Source organism: Anas acuta, chromosome 1, assembly GCF_963932015.1.
Source record: "Anas acuta chromosome 1, bAnaAcu1.1, whole genome shotgun sequence".
NCBI lineage: Eukaryota > Metazoa > Chordata > Aves > Anseriformes > Anatidae > Anas > Anas acuta.
The window spans coordinates 345,529-362,807 of record NC_088979.1 but is presented as its reverse complement, the minus strand read 5'-3'; the positions used below and the strand labels follow the sequence as shown (position 1 = coordinate 362,807).

The 17,279-nt window shown below is 50.3% G+C and overlaps 1 protein-coding gene and 1 long non-coding RNA gene across 3 annotated transcripts; both read left to right on the top strand.

The window, feature by feature from the left end:
• Window positions 1-1,736: 1,736 nt before the first annotated feature.
• On the top strand, window positions 1,737-6,188 carry LOC137853206 (uncharacterized). The gene is made up of 2 exons (XR_011094337.1): window positions 1,737-2,923; window positions 3,234-6,188. It is a non-coding gene; the product is annotated as an uncharacterized lncRNA (long non-coding RNA).
• A 408-nt stretch (window positions 6,189-6,596) lies between these two features.
• Window positions 6,597-12,386, top strand: LOC137850047 (olfactory receptor 52B2-like). 2 transcript variants are annotated; one of them, XM_068670282.1, is made up of 3 exons: window positions 6,597-6,954; window positions 10,778-10,866; window positions 11,174-12,386. In XM_068670282.1, the coding sequence occupies exons 2-3, from the start codon at window positions 10,822-10,824 to the stop codon at window positions 12,140-12,142; spliced, it is 1,014 nt and encodes a 337-aa protein (XP_068526383.1). In that variant the 5' UTR covers window positions 6,597-6,954; window positions 10,778-10,821; the 3' UTR covers window positions 12,143-12,386. The 2 variants fall into 2 exon arrangements, with proteins under 2 accessions (XP_068526383.1, XP_068526384.1); XM_068670283.1 differs by having other exon boundaries at window positions 10,778-11,003.
• The last annotated feature ends 4,893 nt before the right edge of the window (window positions 12,387-17,279 follow it).

Genomic DNA, 17,279 nt, shown 5'->3' with positions numbered 1-17,279 from the left:
GTGGAAGGGGATGGGGAGCAGGATGTGGCCCTCACCATCCACGAAGAACTGTTTGGTGACCTGCTACGGCACTTGGATGTGCACAAGTTGATGGGGCCGGATGGGATCCACCCAAGGGTACTGAGAGAACTGGCAGAGGAGCTGGCCAAGCCACTTTCCATCATTTATCAGCAGTCCTGGCTATCGGGGGAGGTCCCAGCTGACTGGCGGCTAGCAAATGTGACGCCCATCTACAAGAAGGGCCGGAGGGCAGACCCGGGGAACTACAGGCCTGTCAGTTTGACCACAGTGCTAGGGAAGCTCATGGAGCAGATCCTCTTGGGAGTCGTCATGCGGCACTTGAAGGGCAAGCAGGCGATCAGGCCCAGCCAGCATGGGTTTATGAAAGGCAGGTCCTGCTTGATGAACCTGATCTCCTTCTATGACAAAGTGACGGGCTGGGTGGATGAGGGAAAGGCTGTGGATGTGGTCTACCTTGACTTCAGCAAGGCTTTTGACATTGTTTCCCACAGCATTCTTCTCAAGAAACTGGCTGCTCTTGGCTTGGACTGGCGCACGCTTCATTGGGTTAGAAACTGTCTGGATAGCCGGGCCCAAAGAGTCGTGGTGAATGGAGTCAAGTCCAGTTGGAGGCCGGTCACTAGTGGCGTTCCCCAGGGCTTGATGCTGGGGCCGGTCCTCTTTAATATCTTCATTGATGATCTGGATGAGGGGATAGAGTGCACCCTCAGTAAGTTCGCAGATGACACCAAGTTAGGTGCATGTGTTGATCTGCTCGAGGGTAGGAAGGCTCTGCAGGAGGATCTGGATAGGCTGCACCGATGGGCTGAGGCCAACTGGATGAGGTTCAACAAGGCCAAGTGCTGGGTCCTGCACGTGGGGCACAATAACCCCAAGCAGAGCTACAGGCTGGGAGATGAGTGGTTGGAGAGCTGCCAGGCAGAGAAGGACCTGGGAGTGATGGTGGACAGTCGGCTGAATATGAGCCAGCAGTGTGCTCAGGTGGCCAAGAAGGCCAACGGCATCCTGGCTTGTATCAGAAACAGTGTGACCAGCAGGGCTAGGGAGGTGATCGTCCCCCTGTACTCAGCTCTGGTGAGGCCGCACCTCGAGTACTGTGTTCAGTTTTGGGCCCCTCGCTACAAGAAGGACATCGAGGTGCTTGATCGAGTCCAGAGAAGGGCGACGAAACTGGTGAGGGGCCTGGAGAACAAGTCCTACGAGGAGCGGCTGAGGGAGCTGGGCTTGTTCAGCCTGGAGAAAAGGAGGCTCAGGGGCGACCTTATCGCTCTCTACAGATACCTTAAAGGAGGCTGTAGCGAGGTGGGGGTTGGCCTGTTCTCCCATGTGCCTGGTGACAGGACGAGGGGGAATGGGCTTAAGTTGCGCCAGGGGAGTTTTAGGTTGGATGTTAGGAAGAACTTATTTACTGAAAGGATTGTTAGACACTGGAACAGGCTGCCCAGGGAAGTGGTGGAGTCACCATCCCTGGAGGTCTTTAAAAGATGTTTAGATTTAGAGCTTAGTGATATGGTTTAGTGGAGGACTTGTTAGTGTTAGGTCAGAGGTTGGACTAGATGATCTTGGAGGTCTCTTCCAACCTAGACTATTCTATGATTAAATCTGCCTTGACTTTAATTATGCTTTTGACTCATTTCACATAATATGTTCAGCAATGAGAAAAGGGAGAATAATCTCAGTGAAACTACTACAAAATGAGGGCAGAACTCTGGGGGGGGGGGAAAAAGTCAAAGTCAAGTTTTTCTTGAATGCCCCCAGGGATGGTGACTCTACCACTTCCCCGGGTGACCCATTCTAACACCTGACTACTCTTTCTGAGAAAAAATGTCTTCTAATTTCCAATGTAAACCTCCCCTGCTGAGGGGAGCTTTAATCCACAGATTTTAGTTTAGTGTGTTTCTTTTTTTTAAAAAAAAAAAAAAAAAATTCTAAATAGAAATAGGGCAGGTAGTATATCTATGATAAAACTTTGGGAAATACCAAAGATGACAAGAAATATCAGAGTTGGGAAGCAAGCATTAGTCAGCAATGTCATGGGCTTTAAAAATAAACATGAAAACAAAATCCAAAGTGAACACCATGCCAGAAAGAATGAATACGAGTTTTGCACCCAGATCACATGGAGTAACCTGCCCTTTTCAGCCCCAAAAGTGCATTTGGGGCACCTTATGTAAGGAATCGTGAAGACCTGCTAGTAAAAGTAGAGCATAAAATAATCAAAAGGGCACCGAACATAAACTGTGAGGGCTCCTTTTATGTATAAGATCTTTTTGAGAGATATGAAGGTGCCATCCAGCAGCGTTAGAACAGATTAACATAATATCCTTCTGGGATGGTTTGGGTAAGCTGCTGTCTTTTAGTGTGGCAGGTGGACTACAAAATCTCTTGTGGTTCCTTCCATTCCTACTTCTTGTGTTTCTATCTAAACTTTCACATCAAACATATTTTGTATCAATGTCCTGCACACCTCGTTTGTTATAAATGTATTTTGATATTCCTTATGTGTGCGTAGAATGTCTTTTGTCTAGTGATGTAATGATCTTTACTAACCAATAATATGAGGTTTGAACTCATTGGTATTATTTTAGTAATAATAAATACTGGGATTTTGGCAAAGACCTACCATCATTCTTGGCCTTCCTGTATTTTCATCAAAAAATTGTAGTGCAGACTGCATTTCTCAGGTACCAAAAATAAAGGTATATTTATTTTTCTTGAACATCCTAGTTTGAAGCCAGGTGTTGGGTCCTACAAGGCTCAGGTCTGAGGATCACCCTGACTGTGAGCAGAAGTGTTCTTGCTGTGCACCTCCTTGGAGCTTGGATGCACACAGAGGATGTTACTGTGAAGGTCACGTCTTTCCTGGCCCCTGGAGCTACGAGGACCCCTGGAAGCTCAAATGGTAAGGCAGAAATGGGTGGTAGTCACGTGTGATCAGAGGCTGTTATTTAAATCAGCACATTTCATAGAAAGAAGGCCCTTCTGAAAGCTTGTCCTCCAACTACTTCCTTTTGGCTCATAAAAGAAATTAGCTCTCTTCTCAAATAAAAGGCAGGGTCAGCAAGCTAACATCTGATAAAAACACATTTTTCAGAAAATGCGTCATTAATGGTTGTTGTTTGCTGGAGGTAAAAATGGCCTGGCATTAAAGTGATTAGCTTTTCAAAAAATAAGTGACCATTTTATAATACTTAATACTTTGCTCCCAATAGCAAAACTGTGTCCTTCTGATGAATGAAGATGAAATAATTACTGATGTGGAAGCTATCTTTTTCTAATGCGTGAGTCACCTTGATCTGGTCAGGGGCACTGTGGAGGTCAGCAATAAATTTCTGTGGGGACCTGTAAGGGTTTACTTCCCAGAACCTGGGTAATTATGGGATAAGTTGTATAATAAAACCCAACATCATGCTGACCGTTTGGAAATGGATCATCCTTCAGCTGTATATTGTGCCTGGAAGGAGAGGCAAAAACACTTAAGCATTCAATTTGAAATATGGTCGAAAGCAGGTTTTCTGTACTCAAGGAAATTTTTCAGAAAACTGACCTCACTATCTTAGACATGATCTCACTATCTAGTGTTTCTTCTATTTTTCTCATCAGATTGGTTTGCTTCAGTACTGCTTGTTTCTTGATGGCTGTAATGCCTAGCAGGGAAAGTTTCCCCTGGTTCTGGCAACCAGCATTGGCAGCCCGCGGTCTGGCTGCCACAGCCGATTATGCTGAGTGCTCAGGTTATTGCATATGACCCAAATCTCAGTATTCCATATGCAAAACAATTGGGCTTCATTGCTCCAGGAGGAGCAATACGGTCTGTAACTGCCATGTTCGCTTTGGGTCACAGAGCAATCTTGAAGGGCAAAATGCATTAATTCCAGCTCAGTGAAAGTGAAGGTCTCAATTTTTAGAATGGGAATGTGGTTAGAAAGATAAACCTGGGAACAACGCAAATATGGTCTCTTTGTGAGACTTTTTTTCTCTTGCACTATGTGCCATCTCGTATTCCCCTGGAAGTTTCCCTTGTCCGGGGATGCTGAGAGTCCAACCCAGCTGTGCTCAGCTTCTGACTTCTAGAGTGGCTCTTCCTCTGGCTTACTGTGGGGACTAACTTACACAGTGGCAGCTGAATGCACCTTCAGCAGGCCCTAAATCTTACCAGCTTGAAAAAACAGCTGAAAACAGGAACAAACACGGCCATAGTAGATAGATACACCAACATCTATGAACTGGACCTGGGATGAGACAGACAGCTTGGGAGGTTTCTGCACCACAGGCTGGCAGCTGCTGTACTCTCATTTTCCTGACAACAAACTATACTAGAAATAACAAAAGAAACCAAGATTTTGGGAAAAAATCACTTGTTCAGGGCCAAATACCTCAAGCTTCTGAAAGATGGCCATCTAGTTGCATATAGGTAACTTCCTTATCCAGGGGAGAGTCAGGCACTGTCAGGAGCTTACCAGGTCAATGCTATGCATCTTAAGATGGGACAAAAAAAAACACCTTGGTGATGCCTATTTCTCTCCCATAACTATGAAAGGAGGCAGCTAGCCCCCATGCCAAAAAAGTGATGTGCATGATGCTGTGTCTTTAATAGAGAGACATCATTTATTCAAAAGAACCCATATAAGATGTTAATACCCTTCCTGCTTTGGTCAGAAGAAAATAATTTAATTTGAAATAGTTCCTAAATATGATGGATATGTTTTTAAAAAAAAAAAAACAAACAGATCTGCACCAACACACCCACATCCTGAATCACCCTATCTCTGCTGCGAGATGGCTGCCACAAGGACGTGACCTGGAGCTGCACCTGCTGGACATGCTTCAGATGTTCAGTGGGGTGTCCAGCAGAGACCCCATCCTGGCCACTGCCATCCCATTCTCAAAGCCACCCCATCTACCTCTGCTCCATCAGCTTGAAGACGGGTTTGTCATGGGTGTCTGCATGTTCATGCCCATCTGGATCACAGATCCAGACTAGATTGTCCATGCAGCCTGGAAATCACCTCGGCTCACCTGAGATCCTTGGTGTCCAGCGGCTGAGCTACTGCCTGGGCACCACCACCTCTGTGGGTCTCCACTGGATTCAGCGCAGGCACCGTGTACTCCTAGGCACCACAGCTGGGTTTCTTGCCAACCTCTCAGCTGGGAAGCAACTCTACTGAAGTAGAGTTGTCCACTAGGCCTGGGGTCTTAGTGGACATCAAGTTGAACATGGGCCAGTGATGAGCCTTTGCTGCTAACAAGGCCAACAGTATTCTTGGTGGCATTAGGCAAAGTATGTCAACAGCAGGTTGGAGGATGGGATCTTTCTGCTCTGCTCCATGGTGGGGAGACCACCCCTGGGGTGCTCCTGGGGCCAGAGAGGCCTGCATTAGGGAGGGTACAGGAGGAGTGCAGGTTCTGGAGAGAGACAGCAGTGAACTAAATCTCCCCAGAGCTGAACTGAAGCCCCCATTAGCTGCTTGGCAGGCATCAGACCTTGTCCCGGATTTAGAGTTGTTGCAGATGGTCTAGACAGAGTGTCTGCAAACCCCAGCTTCAGCCCGAGTATTTACCAGGTTTGTAGATCACACATCGAGCATTTTCTTCCATTGCTCTTGCAAATGCCTTCTTTTATGGTCGTGTAAGGAATGTTTCAGCAATTTGTGTCAATAGAGGGCTTGAAGGGTAAACCTTGAATCTCTGATATCTGAGGGGGGTTCAGAACAACTGCTAATTATTGTGACTATTGCATGGGACACTATGCAAGTCTCTGATATCCAGTCAAGAGATTAAGGAGAAGGGGAAAGCTGAAGGACGACTAAAAGACAAAGCTTGCATGGGACACTGCGCAAGTCTCTGACATCCAGCCAAGATGGACAAAGGAGAAGGACAAGGACAAAGCCTGGGAGGAAGACTACGAGCCTTCAGCACGAGAGACCCCTAGAGGGACTATCGGAGACTGATACACATGTGCCAGAGGGTTTGGATTCCAGGAACTAATTATAATAACCATGCCTCTTCTAGAAGTAGTAATGAATGTGTATTAGCCTAGGAGCATAAAAACCAGCCACCTGATGTAACGTGTGTGCGTGTTGGAGGAGCCAAGACTCCCGACGTACCCAGCGCTGTTTACTTCTCTTTTATTGACCCCATAAATAAATCTCATATGGCTAAATTGATTCAGAATTTATAACAATCAGTTTCTGCTAATATTGGTTTCCTATTAATAAAGGGACCCCAGCATTCTTCCTTTACAAAATGCCCCATGAGAGGTTTTCTATCCATTTCTTTTTCCTCCTCCTCCCCCTCCATAGCTCTGCAGCCAGTAACAACCTCAGACTTTGAGTTTTATCCCTGCTTGCTATTTTGCATCTTGTTTCTCCTTTCTCCTCTCTTCACCCTTCCAGACGTGGTTGGAGGATCGGTCTGGGGAGACAGGCTGGGTGCTTGATCGGCTGTGGCTGGAAAATGTCCTCCCTGTGGCAGACCCCATGCTGATGGTGCCGGTGCCAGCAGCTGTGCCTCGTCTGACCTGCCCTGATAAAGCCAATCCCTGCAGCAGCAGCTGCCTCTGGTGGTGGCTGGCAGGCTGTGTGTCTGCTGCTGGGCTTCAGCTCTTCCCTCCCTCCAGAAGCCAGTCTCAGCTCCGGCCACAGGGCTGTGACTGATGCCAGGGGCTGGTGGCCACTGGCTTGCTGGGGTCCCCGTGCAGCAGCTGTGGCCTGAGGTGTGCTGCTTAATGAGGTCAAGAATCTGCAAATTTCCTTGGTGGTAAATGCTGCTGCTGCTGCTTTGGGACCGTGCTGCTGGGAAATGTCTCTGCTTTGGGCCATGCTCATGGAGTCAGGTGGAACATCTGCTAAGGTCTCGTGAAGCTGAAAACACACACACAGAGCTTGTGTGGCCTATCCTGGGCTGTTCATCCATGGCTGATGATGGAGTGAGGTAGGTGCAGGTGGGGGAACCTGAAATGTGAAAGTCTGATGTGAAATGTGCGTCCAGCCTCCTCCTGCAGCCTGTAGAGATGTTGGCACAGCTCCGTGTTCAACTGGAGGGGCCCAGCACCACCTGAGATGCCCTTGGGCATCTGAGACCAGCACATGGGGCTGGTAGCTGTGACATGGGAATCACATGTGTCCCTCTGGGTGAGTGACTGGAGATGAGGCAGGGCAGAACAGAGCATCTCAGAAGGTGAATTAAGGATGGATAAACACTTATACACAACAGGCTGTTGGAACAAGCATTCCATTAAAATGCTCATGTTTCAAATTCAAGCATTTTTAGGGTTTCAGTTACAATAAAGTGCTGATTTACAATTTCAAACACATTTTTTCTTTGTTTTCTTATCACTACTTTGGTAAACCTGGAAGGAACGCATGGCACATGAAGATGCCACCAAATGCAATGGTTTGTTTGTTTGTTTTTCCCCAACAAAAATGTCCCCCTGGTATTGCTCAGCTTCTGAGTGGGATGTCTGGTGTGAGCTGGGAGGTGCTGGAGGACTGTGATCCCTTGTAGTCTGCGTGGCAGGGAGCATAGGAACCATCTGTGCTTGCAGGACAGCAAGGACTCCACCATTGCTTCTGCATCTCTCCTTGTTCTCAGAGGCAGCCAGGCTGATAAACATCAGCTCTCTGCCTTGTTAGCAAGCTGGTCCTCATCCCGAGACCCGGGCTTCTTTAAAGGTGCCTGGGCACCAGAAGATACGGGCGGTAGGGTTTGTGACACGAGGTGGCACCAGCACTGAAGGGGCTCCTGCAGCCCACTCCCAGATCTGCTCCTGTCCCCCCCGCAGTGACCGTGCTCTGGTTGCTGGCCCCTCTGGAGCCAAAATGTAACTCCAGGTGTGGGTGTGCTGCTGGGTCTGTGACATTCACAGCTGCCCCTGCCTGTTGGCTTCTTTGTACTGAAATGATTCATCCTGCAGAAAACAGTTCCTACAGACTAATGCACTGCTCACCCTGTGCGTGGTGAAGTTCCTGAGGGTCTGCACTGACCTAGGAGGGGGGGCAGAGTCCAGTCACTCGTGCAAGCAACGCTCCCCAGCTTGTCCTCCCGCATCCCAGACAGGAGTGCAGCCCACGACTGTCTCATTGCTTTATGGAACTTCTCCAAATTCCTTTATTGCCATAACCAATGAGGGCATTATGTATCGTGCCCAATAATCTATTCAAAAAGCAGGATGCTATTTATAAATATATGTTAAACTATTTGCAGAAGCAACTGCCCCCACTTTGTATGTCTGGCTGCTTTGGGGAAGTTACAGCACTCTTTTAGAACTCATCGTGCCTGCTTTTGCACAGACTGCACCTTGCTGCTGCCTGCAGGGACATTGTGAGTCCAGCCAGGGCCCTGGGGACAGGCTGTGCAAATGGCACAGGTATAATTGTGCAGGTGCCGGTCTGGGCGCTGGGGACCTGTGTGCACTGAGCGATGTGCTTGTAATGCGCGTGGTGCATGAGGGACCTGGGGAAGATCCCTGTGCTGCTGGTGGCTGCAGCGCACCTTTGGCGTGACGCAGTGGGTGCAGTGCCTCCACCCGGGCCCCGTGCAGCCGCTACAAGGGCTCCACGCTGCAGCCCTGCCTGGCCGCTGCCACGGACCCGCGCTGCTGCGGGGTCGAGGATCTGGTGAGCTGCTCGCGCTGCATGCTTGGGGCCGGGGGATCGCTAGGACAGAGGAGCCACATCCCCAGTGTGCAATAAGCTGGTGAAGCACCTTCCAGCATTTGGACAGCCAGATCGGCTGCTCTTCAGCTGAGATAACACGATTTTGGGAGCAAGGCTGAGGTGGCAGGGCAGGAGCAAGCCCCATGCAGGGTGATGTCCGTGGGGCACCACAGTGTGCACCGACCTGGGGCAGCACTGAGCGTCTCCCTGCCACGGGAGAGCTGTGGATGTGCTCAGGCCAGGAGGGAAAACACTTGTGTTATCTTCATTCTCTCACCTGGGGACAGCAAGTCACTAGCAGACTGTTTTCCCCTGCCCAGTTCTGTGTCCCCGGCTCCCTTCCAAAGGCTGTCGTATTCTGAAGGCTGCCCCTGGGGTGGGGACTCCATCCACTGCCCCTCCGCAGCTCTGTGAAGCTGCTGCTGTGGTGTAACTGGGCAGGCAGCTCATCACCTTGTAGCTGTCTGCTCTCCTCTGCAGTGGCTGGGGGAGGGACTCAAAAAACGGTCAAAGTGCGAGAACTCGTGGGTTGAGTTATGAACGGTTTAATAAGAAGGAGAAGGAAATAATAAAGCCAAGAATAAGCAAAGCACACGATGCACAGTGCAATTGCTCAGCATCCACTGAACTACGACCAGTGGCTGCCCCCCACCTCGGCCAACCCCACAGTTTTATATTGCCATGTGATGCCACGTGGCATAGGATATCCCTTTGGCCAGCTGGGCTCAGCTTTCCTAGTTCTGTCCTCTTCCAGCTCCCTGTGCACCGCCAGCCCCCTCACTGCCAGGCACTGTGAGAAGCACAGAAGTGCTTGGCTCTGCTTAAGCACTGCTCAGCAACAACTGAAGCATTGGTGTGTTATCAGCACTGTTCTCATCCTAAATCCCAAACACAGTACGGACAGTGACTCTGAAGAAAATTAACTCTATCCCAGATGAAACTAGGACAGCTGTGTCCTTGATCAGAGCCCTTGCTTCTGCCACAATGACAAGAGATCAGACCTCTTTGTAATCCTCAGGCAGCTCTGTGGGAATGTCAGTATTTGAAGTTACTGCGTTTAGTTAAGCTAAAAAGATTTTTAGCAATAAAAGGCTCCAAGGAACTGCCTGGAGGTAGTTGTAGAAGACATCCTTTGTGCTGTACTTGTGTTAGTGCAGCTCCACGGCAGTGACTAGCCTAGGAATGGTCTGCTGCGGAGAGGTCCCTCTGGCACAGAGCTGCTGGCTGCGCTGTGATCCCAACCTGCAGATGCAACGGGCCCTTGTTTGTCTGCAGTTCAACATCCGGAGCTTGGCAAGAGCTGACTGGCTTTTGGTATAACAGCACAGAGTATACATGCTATTTGCATGAGTAGTGTTTTCCATCTGTTAACACGCCACATCTATTTTTATTTCATACAATATTTAAAATGAATTGCTTTACTTTGTTTACAGCATTAGATAGTTTTTTATCTTCACTGTTTTTTAAAGACTGTCCACTGTTATGTTGTTTCTATGGAGCAGGTTCCTTGGACGTGAAACTGTGTGCCTCTCTGAGCATAAGCTGGGAACCAACTCCGTCTTTAAAAATGCAATTGCTTTCTCATCCATGGAGTCAGTATTTCGGTATGCAATAACCTCACAGGTTGGAAGTTTTGCAAGTAGGTTTGAAGTACTTGCAATACTTCATCTTGTTGCAGTACGGGCAATTCCTATTTTGAGTTTTGGTATTTAAGAGCTGACTGACTATTGCAGAAGCTGCTGAAAAACAGAGGCATCTCAGTCTAACTTGTGCGAGTCTGGGGGTGACCCAGCCTCCTTCGCACCCGCTGCAGGGCAGTGGTGCAGCCCTGTCCTTGGAACTCCAGCTCAGGGTCTTCCCCTGACAAAAGAGTCTTTCCCAGTGCCCGGCTAGATTTTATTTCCACTCGACTTGCACTGACAGTGAGGTGCAGAGTGAGCCAAACCAGAAGCTTTTCAGTCCTAAAAACAAAGGGAAAGGGAAACAGAAATCTGGAGATGAGGATGGTGAATGAGCAGCCAACTTCAATCCTAGAGTTAATTTTGTCTTAAACTCATGTGAGTCCATGTACCTGAAGCTCCCAATTATCCCCTCTGCAGGTCCCGATGCACCCTGCAAGCACTTGACCTTCCTCTTGTGTTGCATGACTTACTCCGTCTACTCCAGACTGATAGTCCATCGATTTAAGGTATTTGTGCAGCATGGGTTGATTCTGTCTCCATTCAGCCTGGTCTACTTGGAAGAAAAATACTCTTGTATCATCTTAAAATCAAGAGAAGAGAAAATCTGGACACTGCCACTTACACATAGTAGGAGTACATGAGTGTAAGTACGTGCTGCAATACGTTGCAGACCACAGGTCTTCATAATTGGGGTTGATACCTGCAGCTGTGGCTGTTAGCTGATCAGCAGAGGTGATGCTGGCATTTGATAGTGGTGAAAGAGCTTGAGCATGGGAAATAACATTCTGCAGTGCTTTCTGTCTTTGCTTTCAGGTGCAGCTTATGCCACCATTCAACCTTACCAGCTCGACTCCAGCAACTTTCATCTTGGCTGGCATCCCGGGCATGGAGAAGTCACACATCTGGATCTCGATCCCCTTCTGCTCTATGTATCTGGCTGCCCTGCTGGGAAACGGTGCCCTGCTCTTTGTTGTGAGCACAGAACGAAGCCTCCACCAGCCCATGTACCTCCTCTTGTCCATGCTGGCTGTCACTGACCTGATGCTGTCAACCACGACTGTGCCCAAGATGCTGGCTCTGTTCTGGTTCAGTGCGGGGGAGATCTCCTTCGGCGCCTGCCTGACCCAGGTGTTCTTCCTGCACTTCGCTTCCTCAGCAGAGTCTATGATCCTGCTGGCCATGGCCTTTGACCGGTTTGTGGCCATCTGCTACCCCCTGCGCTACGCGGCTGTGCTGACACAGTCAGCTATTGCCAAAACAGGGCTGGTGATTCTGTTGAGAAGTTTTTGCATCATTTTCCCGTGTGTATTCCTGCTGAAGCGGCTGCCCTTCTGCGGGCACAACGTCATCCCGCACACCTACTGCGAGCACATGGGCATCGCCCGGCTGGCCTGCGCCGACATCTCCGTCAATATTGTGTATGGCCTTGCAGTGCCTGTCGCAGCAGCAGTGCTAGACGTTGTGCTCATTGCTGTCTCCTACATCCTAATTCTTCAGGCATTATTCAGACTCCCATCCAGAACTGCCCGCTGCAAGGCTTTCAATACCTGTGTCTCTCATGTTTGTGTTATATTTCTTTTCTATATTCCTGTTTTTTTCACTGTTTTAACGCACCGCTATGGTCAGGAAATCCCGCACCATGTCCACATTCTGCTGGCCAACCTGTACATGCTCTTCCCTCCCCTGCTGAACCCCATCGTGTATGGGGTGCGGATGCGACAGGTAAAAGAGAAGTTCATGAAAGTGTTTCTCTGCTCCTCAGTTCATTTTCTGCAAGAATAACAGCAAGATGTCACTATGAGAAAGTAATGAATACCTCAGTGGGACTTGAAGCCCACCCAAATCCTCCCTCTTGGCAACCACAAATGTCGAGCACAAGTGACAGAAATGTCACTTGTGGGGAATCCTCAACAAGCTGAAGGCAGGCAGCTTTTGCTGTAGTGTGGTGGTGAGATCCTTATCTCAGCTGTCTGCTCTGGAGTCAAGGGACAAGGTGTGTAATAAATTGTTCTAATCACAACTGCCTAATGGACTTTATTACAGGAATTGCTTTCTTATTAAAATTCACAGAAATGGAAGTCTCCCAAAGATAAAACACTGAAATAAATGCAAGTACTGCATTTATTTGCAATAAATAAATAAATCAATCAATCAATAAATAAATAAATAAATAAATGCAAGTACTGCATGGAGCTGCACTTGCAGCCCAGAGAGCCAACAGTATCCTGGGCATATCAAAAGAAGCATGGCAGCAGAGTGAGGGAGGTGATTCTCCCCCTCTGCTCTGCTCTCCTCAGACCCCACCTGCAGTACTGTGTTCAGCTCAGGGGCTCCCAGCACAAGAAAGACATGGACATATTACAGCAAGTCCAGAGGAGGGCCACAAAGATGATCAAGGTGCTGGAGCACCTTTCCTACAAAGACAGGCTGAGGGAGTTGGACTTGTTCAGCCTGGAGAAGGGACGGCTCCAGGGAGACCTTACAGTGGCCTTCCAATACCTAAAGGGGGCTGCAGGAAAGCTGGGGAGGGGCTCTTTGTCAGTGAGTGTGGTCTTTTCCAACCTTCATGATGCTATGATTCTATGTGCTGATTGAAAGTGGTGAGCAGTAGTATCCAAGCTGCTTTAGGGAGGGTACAGGAGGAGTGCAGGTTCTGGAGAGAGACAGCGCTGAACTACATCTCCCCAGAGCTGAACTGAAGCCCCCATTAGCTGCTTGGCAGGCATCAGACCTTGTCCCGGATCCTTGTCCCGGATTTAGAGTTGTTGCAGATGGTCTAGACAGAGTGTCTGCAAACCCCAGCTTCAGCCCGAGTATTTACTAGGTTTGTAGATCACACATGGAGCGTTTTCCTCCATTGCTCTTGCAAATGCCTTCTTTTATGATCAGTTTCTTATAATACTGGTTTCCTATTAATAAAGGCATGGCATTTATTGCTTTTATGTAACAAGACTTCTATTTGAGAACACTTTTTTTTTTTTTTTTTTTTTTTTTTTTTTTTTTTTGCCAGCACCTGTGGCACATAAGCTATTGTTTTCTATTACACCAATACAAGGACTGCTCTGGACAATTCAGTTTGGCTTCACCCTCAGGGTGCCTGTCAGAGACATCATAGCATGAGTCCCAGCAGTGTGGTGTGTCCAGATCAGGCTGTTTGCAGAGCTCTTAGTAAACCTGCTTAGCCCTAGCACTGCGGGCAGTGGGGTTTGACATTGCCTGGACGTTTGGGTAGGTGTTGGCCATGAGGGGGAACCTCAGGAGAATGGTATCTACCAGATCCATGTAGCACCAGGATGAGTTGGGAGAAGCCATAACATAGTCTGGTTTCTTGTGCTTGTTTGCTACTTGTCTCCTTACAGCTTGGACTCCAGTTAGTGTGTGCACAACCCTTACCACTTCAGGGATCTGGTCTTGGTTGGGATCAGGAAGACCAGTGACAGAGGATCCGACCCCTCTGCTCTGCTCCGCTCTGGGGAGGCCGCCCTGGGGTGCTCCCGGGGCCAGAGAGGCCTGGAGCTGGTGGCGAGAGCCCAGCAGGGCCCCGAGGTCTGGAGGGCCTGGAGCACCTCTGACGTGAGGAGAGGCTGCGAGAGCTGGGCCTGGCTCTGGGGGAGGCTCTCGCCAGGGGTGCCCAGGGCCAGGAGCAGAGGCCCCGGGCCCAGGAGGTGCCCTCTGGGCCCCAGGCAGCACTGCTGTGCCGGGCGGGTGCTGGAGCCCTGGCACAGGCTGCCCAGAGAGGGGCTGGGGGCTCCTCCGCGGGGGCTCCAGCAGCCGCCAGGACGTGGGGCTGGGCGAGCGGCTCCGTAGGGCCCTGCTGGGGCAGGGGGTGAGTGGCAGCACCCAGGGGTTCCCCCAGCCTCAGCCACGCTGTGGTTCTGCACACTGTTTCTCCACACTCTGGTCAATCTTACTCTCAGTGACAGGCACCACGGAGGCTCAGCACTTTCAGAGCCAGCCAGTCTGCAGCCCCTGCTGCCAGCCCAGTCCCCAGGGCAGCCTGGGGAAGCGCAGGAATGGTCCCCAGGGCAGCCACTGCAGGGCACCGTGCAAGCAGATACGAGCTGTGCGCACTGCCACAGGTGCCATAGAATCATAGAATCATAGAATATCCTGAGTTGGAAGGGACCCTTAAGGATCATCAAGTCCAACTCTTGACACCGCACAGGTCTACCCAAAAGTTCAGACCATGTGACTAAGTGCACAGTCCAATCTCTTCTTAAATTCAGACAGGCTCGGTGCAGTGACCACTTCCCTGGGGAGCCTGTTCCAGTGTGCAACCACCCTCTCTGTGAAGTACCCCCTCCTGATGTCAAGCCTAAACTTCCCCTGCCTCAGCTTAACCCCGTTCCCGCGGGTCCTGTCGCTGGTGTTAATGGAGAAAAGGTCGCCTGCCTCTCGACACCCCCTTACGAGGAAGTTGTAGACTGCGATGAGGTCTCCCCTCAGCCTCCTCTTCTCCAGGCTGAACAGGCCCAGTGCCCTCAGCCGTTCCTCGTACGTCTTCCCCTCCAGGCCTTTCACCATCTTCGTAGCCCTCCTCTGGACACTCTCCAACAGTTTCATGTCCTTTTTATATTGTGGTGCCCAGAACTGCACACAGTACTCGAGGTGAGGGCTCACCAGCACAGAGTAGAGCGGGACAATCACCTCCCTCGACCTACTAGCGATGCTGTGCTTGATGCACCCCAGGACACAGTTGGCCCTCCTGGCTGCCAGGGCACACTGCTGGCTCATATTCAGCTTGCTGTCTACCACGACCCCCAGATCCCTCTCTTCTAGGCTGCTCTCCAGCGTCTCATCGCCCAGTCTGTACGTGCAGCCAGGGTTTCCCCATCCCAGGTGCAGGACCCGGCACTTGCTCTTATTGAACTTCATGCGGTTGGTGATCGCCCAGCTCTCCAACCTATCCAGATCCCTCTGTAAGGCCTTTCCACCCTCATTCGAGTCCACAACTCCTCCAAGTTTGGTGTCATCAGCAAACTTGCTCAAAATACCTTCTATTCCTACATCCAGATCATTTATAAAAATATTGAAAAGTACCGGCCCTAAAATGGAGCCTTGAGGGACCCCACTGGTGACCGCCCGCCAGCCTGACGCAGCCCCATTCACCATAACCCTTTGGGCCCTGCCCGTTAGCCAATTGCTCACCCATCGTATGATGTTTTTATTTAGCTGTATGGTGGACATTTTGTCCAGTAGGATCCTATGGGAAACTGTGTCAAAAGCCTTGCTGAAGTCCAAAAAAATCACATCAGCTGGTTTCCCTTGGTCCACCATACGGGTGATCTTATCATAAAAGGAAATCAGGTTAGTTAGGCAGGACCTACCCTTCACAAACCCATGCTGGCTGGGACCAATGACTGCTTTGTCCCCCAGGTGCGCCTCAGTAAGTTCGAGAACCATCTTCTCCATGATTTTACCAGGCACTGACGTGAGACTGACAGGCCTGTAATTGCTAGGGTCTTCTTTCTGACCCTTCTTGAAAATCGGCACAACATTTGCCAGCTTCCAGTCTACCGGGACCTCTCCAGATTCCCAGGATCGTTGAAAAATAATTGAGAGAGGTTCCACGATGACGTCCGCCAGCTCTTTCAGCACCCGGGGATGAATCCCATCCAGACCCATGGACTTGTAGGGATCCAGGTGGAGTAGCAAATCCCGCACACGTTCAGGGTCGGTTGGGAGTTTGTCATCCCCACCGTCCTGGTCCTCCAGCTCAGGGCACCCTGGGTCCCGAAGCCCATCATCGGCATTGAAGACAGAGGCAAAGAAGGCGTTAAGCGTCTCTGCTTTGCCTATGTCATGCAATGGTTTGTTTGTTTGTTTTTCCTCAACAAAAATGTCCCCCTGGTATTGCTCAGCTTCTGAGTGGGATGTCTGGTGTGAGCTGGGAGGTGCTGGAGGACTGTGATCCCTTGTAGTCTGCGTGGCAGGGAGCATAGGAACCATCTGTGCTTGCAGGGCAGCAAGGACTCCACCATTGCTTCTGCATCTCTCCTTGTTCTCAGAGGCAGACAGGCTGATAAACATCAGCTCTCTGCCTTGTTAGCAAGCTGGTCCTCATCCCAAGACCCGGGCTTCTTTAAAGGTGCCTGGGCACCAGAAGATACGGGCGGTAGGGTTTGTGACACGAGGTGGCACCAGCACTGAAGGAGCTCATGCAGCCCACTCCCAGATCTGCTCCTGTCCCCCCCGCAGTGACCATGCTCTGGTTGCTGGCCCCTCTGGAGCCAAAATCTAACTCCAGGTGTGGGTGTGCTGCTGGGTCTGTGACATTCAAGGCTGCCCCTGCCTGTTGGCTTCTTTCTACTGAAATGATTCATCCTGCAGAAAACAGTTCCTACAGACTAATGCACTGCTCACCCTGTGCGTGGTGAAGTTCCTGAGGGTCTGCCCTGACCTAGGAGGTGGGGCAGAGTCCAGTCACTCGTGCAAGCAACACTCCCCGGCTTGTCCCCCTGCATCCCAGGATGCTATTTATAAATATATGTTAAACTATTTGCAGAAGCAACTGCCCCCACTTTGTATGTCTGGCTGCTTTGGGGAAGTTACAGCACTCTTTTAGAACTCATCGTGCCTGCTTTTGCCCAGACTGCGCCTTGCTGCTGCCTGCAGGGACATTGTGAGTCCAGCCAGGGCCCTGGGGACAGGCTGTGCAAATGGCACAGGTATAATTGTGCAGGTGCCGGTCTGGGCGCTGGGGACCTGTGTGCACTGAGCGATGTGCTTGTAATGCGCGTGGTGCATGAGGGACCTGGGGAAGATCCCTGTGCTGCTGGTGGCTGCAGCGCACCTTTGGTGTGACGCAGTGGGTGCAGTGCCTCCACCCGGGCCCCGTGCAGCCGCTACAAGGGCTCCACGCTGCAGCCCTGCCTGGCCGCTGCCACGGACCCGCGCTACTGCAGGGTCGAGGATCTGG

What these genes read in the sequence shown, in the direction of transcription:
- LOC137850047 (XM_068670282.1), top strand. Translation starts at nt 10,822, where the DNA reads ATGACTTACTCCGTCTACTCCAGACTGATAGTCCATCGATTTAAG. An exon ending in TGATAGTCCATCGATTTAAG is followed by an intron (nt 10,867 to 11,173) that starts GTATTTGTGCAG and finishes CTTTGCTTTCAG; the next exon opens with GTGCAGCTTATGCCACCATT.